This window comes from Thunnus albacares, chromosome 23, assembly GCF_914725855.1.
Source record: "Thunnus albacares chromosome 23, fThuAlb1.1, whole genome shotgun sequence".
NCBI classification, from domain to species: domain Eukaryota; kingdom Metazoa; phylum Chordata; class Actinopteri; order Scombriformes; family Scombridae; genus Thunnus; species Thunnus albacares.
Window position 1 is genome coordinate 20,415,212 of NC_058128.1, and position 6,000 is coordinate 20,421,211.

Consider the following 6,000-nt stretch of genomic DNA (forward strand, 5'->3'; position numbering starts at 1 on the left):
CCTGCTTCGTAGTACAGGCCTCAGGTGCTGATGACATGGTTCTGTTGGTGGGGGTTGCTGCCCTGCTAGCACAACCAAACTGGTGCAGACCGCTCCTGCTGTGAGGGTGTAGGGGAAATGCATATCATCATGGTGCAGCAACCTTGGTCCATTGAAAAACTACTATAGTTTCATTTTCTTTAAAAGCCAATTTCTCAGATCAGTTGGCTACTGTAGTTTTTAGCCCACATTAGTCAATCAGTTAAAAATAGTGAATTTGTTGAGGACTATTTGTCTTACATTATGCTTGTCTTACATTATTATTATCTTTGTCACATCACTCTCTTGACCCCCTGCCAGTTTCAGCATGAAATGATCACCACCTTCCCTGCTCCAAGACCTCACTTACAACACCATATCTGCTGCTTCCAACCACGGTCCTCTGAAGATGCTCTGGAGGAACGCCTCCTATTAGACTCCATTGCTTGGCCTGAAACTCCATCCTTGCCAGATCCTCTTTCCCTGGAGCAGACCACCGATCCTGCCCACAGCACCTTCACTATTCTCCCAGAGGAGGGTGGGCAACAGTGGCATGTAGGGGATCAGCTGGAAGTTATGATCAAAACGTATGACTTCAAGGGCCGCCCTAAGAAATCTGGGGGAGATGTCTTACTCGCCCGTCTGCACAACCAAGTACTTGGTGCAGGTGTGGCTGGACAAGTGCTGGATCATCTCAATGGCTCCTACTCTGCTGTATTTTCTTTACTCTGGGAGGGAAGCGCACAGGTTGAGGTGATGCTATAAACTATGATGTTAAATGTGATTGTGTCAATCTTCTAACTGACCATTAGCTAAGCCCCACCCCCTCAGTTACTATTGCTAGGCTGGCCTATCAACTTTTTGGTTTTGCATGGCACATATGCAGTTTACAATGATATCGGGGGCAGATTTATGACTCAAAATCCTTAGTAATTTTCAAAATAGTGTGTTCTTTATTTCATACAGTGGTTGGATTATTCTGTATGTTGTCAGTAATTCTGATCAAAATCAAGATGACACTCTACCTATGATGGCACATCTGCCAAAATCCATGAGTGCAAATGAAATCCACGCCTGCGGATGTAGAGGAACTGCGCACAGAACTCAAACAGCTGTGCATACATATTATTTTTGCAAGTGCTTTCACAGCACTCGTGTGCAAAATATCTCTGCTTGCACAAGCAATATTGTAGCCTGCGAAGAGAAAACAATGCTTTGAGTGCAGGGATTTCTGGTGTTGGATCTGGCAGGAGTGCGTTTGGTTATTAGTAATAATTAATAATTATCAGATATAATTGTTAATCATAAAAATGTATGCAATTATTAATATTTACTCATAATTATGGGGCACTACCCGGAAAATGGGACCAATAACCAAACAATAAGGTAGTCTCATAAAGGAGTTCACCTAGAATGTTAATATCTGAGGGATATCAACATTCACAGATGAACGAAGAAGGTTTGAATTCGAGCTCTGACTCTCTCAATCAGCCACATTTCACAATAATATGTATATATATATATATATATATATAATGACAAAAGACTTCTCTTTAAAGATATAACAGTGTTTATTAAACAATAGCACAGTTAACAAAGTTAGCAGATGCTTAAACCACTGTCCTAAAATCTAATTCTACCTAAGCAATAACATACATAAAACAGCCATGTACAGTGAAAACACACGCAAGCAGGAGCATGTATGTGTGTGTTTGTGTGTGGACGGCAAGATGGTGACGTGATCTGGCATGATGACGTCAAGAATTTAGATGCGGACGTGACTCTGGGAGGAAGTCATGTCACATGAGAACCAAATGGCGGAAGTGACCGTGGTGTCTTGGTTAGAACAATAGCAGGTTAACAATAGAAGTCGGCATCTCTAAACTCACCCAATGCTGAGTAAAACACATGTGTCTGATGGCAGATAAGGAGGGACAGAGCGACGCTGTGTCCGATGTTATCTGACTGTCAGATGTGTAAGAAGATATGTGTGCATGATTATGTGTGTGCGTGTGGGTTAGAAACAAGAGGGAAGAAAGCAACTGTGGGGGGAGGGAGAGAAGCAGTTGTTTTGTCCACAGAGAGCACGTACGGACAGCAGTCGGTAACACACGTTGTCTCTTATCTCTTATCTCTTATTTCCGATCGACAAACATTACTTTCACACTCACGTTGGCACAAACACAGCAGTCCTGAGTGGGACAAACACAAAACAGTCTAGCGTGGTGAACATAACTAAACAGGCAGCAAACTTCATAATTCTCAATGGGTGTGTCACTGAGTGGGGAGGACCTGTTAGAAACGTGAACTTCTGCTAAGGACTATGCTTCCTTTGGACAGTCACTCAGCCACCCTGGCTTCCTGACTGTTTGGGAACTACCGGGGAGTAGGAGCTACTTTAGGTCGGCCTGCACCGGCTACTGGGGACTGGCTAACTACAATAGCTAATGACTGGTTTTCCATGATGTGGAGACACATTTCCTATTCGCTGAACCTTATCTCCAACACTGCAAATAAACTACATGTATTACATGTACCATTATCACTAAAAGACGCAGAGGAATAGCTAAACATGTGACACACCGAGAAAGAGAGAGCGGGAGAGGGAGAGAGAGAAGCCATTGCTCACTGCTACTGCTCACACCTTTGCTCTTTGTGTTTTCCTGTTTGGAGAAGCTAAAAAAGAGAACACCCTTCAAACTCTTTAAATGCCAAATATAGCTCTCACTACAACCCGTGCACACCACCATGTGGAGAAATCCAAAGATTGACAGATCTGCTGTGCCTAGTTGTGGTGGCTAAACTATGATTGGACAATCGCTGCTTGGGGGAGGGGTTTAGTGAATGGTTAGTTCTTCACACATGGGTATGTGTAGATCAACCTTAAACGAAATGTTCAACTTTAACTAATGTTCAGTTTATTTGTCTTTACTGCTATGACAGTTTCAAGTAATGGGGCTGAAATTTGAACTCTGGTTCTCTGTCCTATCAGGTGACACTGGTTCACCCCAGTGAGGCTGTCACGGTGCTGCAAAGGTTGACCAGAGAACAGCCAGATAGGGTTTATTTCAAGAGCGTCTTTCGCTCAGGCTTACTGTCTAAAACTACCACCTGCAATGTCTTCCTGCGTCCAACCCAGCAGCCACTGTGCAACTACACTGACCTTCACACAGGTGATCCGTGGTTCTGCTACAAGCCAAAGAAGCTGAGCTGTGATACCAGGATCAAGCACTCCAAGGGAGGATTCAATCAAAAACTCAAGGCAAAGGAGGAAATGCTCTTTAAAAGGTGAAGGGGCAGAGAGACAGGACTGGCATTTTGTTTGACTTCTAATAAATGTATGTATCTCCTTGGTGGAAATCTCAGGAGTTTGTCAGCTGGTAAAGATCGAGTCTAAAGGTGTTTTAAGGACCATTTTAGCAAAATACATTAGTCTCTGCATGAAAAAACGGTTTGGTTATTACATTTTTATTTCTTGACGTGGCGTACTTGTCAGCAAACAGTGTCATATTTACACAGAGCAATATTAGCAGTCATTTAGAGTTTCTATATACACTCACTGGCCACTTCATTGAGTACACCTGTGCAATCTAATGCAATCCAGTACAACAGCTCTGCCATAAATTCTACATTTATGAAGCTTATACATTTTCAGTTTTTGTAGACATTATCAGAAAGTTGATAATTCTACTTTATGTTTATTATTGAGGTTGTAGTGGGAGGTGGTCATGTACTGGAGTGTATTATATTGAAAAGTTTTCCTTTGAGGGGGGCAAATATTTTGCCCCCCTCATGTATGTTAATGGGGTGGACAAAATATTAGGACAATTCAGTATACCTCAACAATAAACAAAAAGTATAATTATTGTTTATCAATGCTTTTTTTGCTGAAAACAGCTGTCTGATACATATGTGTATTTTATTATGCACGTTTTATTCTTCAGTGGTGTCAACATGAAAGTCTCCATTAACGCTTCAGGATCAGCCAATGTCAACGTGTTGCCAAAAATGAAAGGTAAAGCAGAATTTTCACTAATTCAACCTCTGCCTGTAACAATAATTCAAACTTTAATGTGCTACAGACAATTACAAGTAAAAAAAGGCAGGAAGAAACATTTACAAACAACCTACCATTACCTTTACTGGCACGCTATTGGTTTTAGTCTTTTAATGGGATTTGTTTATAATAGGAAAAATATACAATAATGCCAGCTATATCCCTTAATTTCTTTTCAGGTCAACCAGAGGTAAAGAGCAGCAGTGTGAAGTCTGGCCCTTCTGGCTATTACTATCAGGATGTGTGGCGGGCCCTAGATGGCACCACAGTCCGCCAGTTCAACACATCCTCTGCTATAAGTCAGTGTCTGAAAGGCAAGGTGGTCCACCTGTATGGAGACTCTACCATCAGGCAGTGGTTTGAACACCTCAATGCAGCACTACCAGGTAGTTAATAAACAGAAATCTCAAGCAACAGTTTAAGCTGCAGTGTGAACATAATCAATGTGTCCCAATTTGTGTTCCCTGTGTGATACTTTTAGATCTCAAGGAGTTTAACCTGCACAACCTGAAGCAAGTTGGTCCCTTCATGGCCTTAGACTATGCAAACAACATTTTGGTGACATACCGCTGCCACGGTCCCCCTATCCGTTTTACCAACGTCCCAACCAATGAGCTGCGCTACATTGCCAATGAACTAGATGATTTAGTTGGAGGCATCAATACTGTTGTCGTTCTTGGCATCTGGGCACACTTCAGCACCTTCCCCATTGAGCTCTACATCCAGCGGCTGCAGAGTATCCGCAGGGCAGTGGTGCGGCTGCTGGACAGGGCTCCAGGTACGCTGGTTATCATCCGGACAGCAAATCTCAAAGCATTGTCGCTTTATGAGGCGCTGACCAACAGTGACTGGTACTCGCTGCAGCATGAAAAGGTGCTCAGGGCCATGTTCAGAGGACTGAATGTCCATCTGGTGGACGCCTGGGAGATGGTCTTGGCCTACCACCTGCCTCACAGCCTCCATCCACAACCTCCCATTATTAAGAATATGATCGACGTCCTCTTGTCCTACATATGCCCTCAAAATGGCGGCTAGATGTGTGTTTGTTAGGAGAAAGGAGTGGGAATTCAAGTACTTGTGTTCAGTTTACACATTGTCTCTGTGTTTCTGCCAGGTGCTGAAATGCACCTGATATTTTTCTATTTTTAATCAGGGAAGTTGACAGAGCACAAAATGCCTAGAAAAAAAGGAAATAGAATAGGATAAAAAGCAGCTGCATGACAGGTTGAAGTTTGAGTTGTAGTAAACTGCTGATGAACAAAAACACAAATACAACATTATGCCCCGTGTCACGGGATTGTCAAGCAGCATCCTGGGAGATGCAGGATCACTGACTGTAGAAGATTCAAATGAAGCAGATTATGAGAAGTAATGCCTTGAAATATTGATGCAGAGGCCCAGTCCTTAATTAGTTCATCTATGATAAATAGTATAGGATTCTGAGCTAACCATCTACCTCCAAGAGTCATTGCTGCATCTCTGATTGGTACAACGTGATCAGTGTAGTTCACCACAGGTATCTGAAATTAGTATTGTGGTTGCTGGAAACAATTTATGGTAAAAGATCTACTATAAATATATTTAATTGTAATGTTAATTTCTGGATCTGTCAACTCAACTACTCATCTTGCCACTTCAGAATTGACTTCTACAGGCCTGACTTAGACATCACCTGCAATTTTACATCATACCACTTAAAACTAATCAAGTGGAACTTGAACCATTTACTTTGGGAAAATATTACCTATACTTCTTCAATGAAAACTATGACGTAAACTTTTGTTGCTGAAACTTTTTTCACAATGAAAACAGGATTAAAAGTAAATAAACAGAAACGTTTGATGAAACTTATTACATTTTTCATCAACAAATATTGTAGGGCCTCACAAGCTAAACCGCATGTTCGTCACTCTAAGCAACAAAGA

General features: G+C 42.0%; 1 protein-coding gene across 1 annotated transcript; it reads left to right on the forward strand.

Annotated features, from left to right (window-relative positions):
* The first annotated feature begins 346 nt into the window (after positions 1 to 346).
* Positions 347 to 5,117, forward strand: LOC122975283 (NXPE family member 3-like). The gene is made up of 5 exons (XM_044343634.1): positions 347 to 771; positions 3,011 to 3,306; positions 3,963 to 4,033; positions 4,255 to 4,461; positions 4,557 to 5,117. The coding sequence occupies exons 1-5, from the start codon at positions 352 to 354 to the stop codon at positions 5,108 to 5,110; spliced, it is 1,548 nt and encodes a 515-aa protein (XP_044199569.1). The 5' UTR covers positions 347 to 351; the 3' UTR covers positions 5,111 to 5,117.
* The last annotated feature ends 883 nt before the right edge of the window (positions 5,118 to 6,000 follow it).

Excerpts from the sequence above, each read along its gene's own strand:
- LOC122975283 (XM_044343634.1), top strand. The coding sequence starts at position 352 with ATGATCACCACCTTCCCTGCTCCAAGACCTCACTTACAACACCATATC. Across the intron at positions 4,034-4,254 it reads CGTGTTGCCAAAAATGAAAG|GTCAACCAGAGGTAAAGAGC; the intron begins GTAAAGCAGAAT and ends ATTTCTTTTCAG. Across the intron at positions 4,462-4,556 it reads CCTCAATGCAGCACTACCAG|ATCTCAAGGAGTTTAACCTG; the intron begins GTAGTTAATAAA and ends TGATACTTTTAG.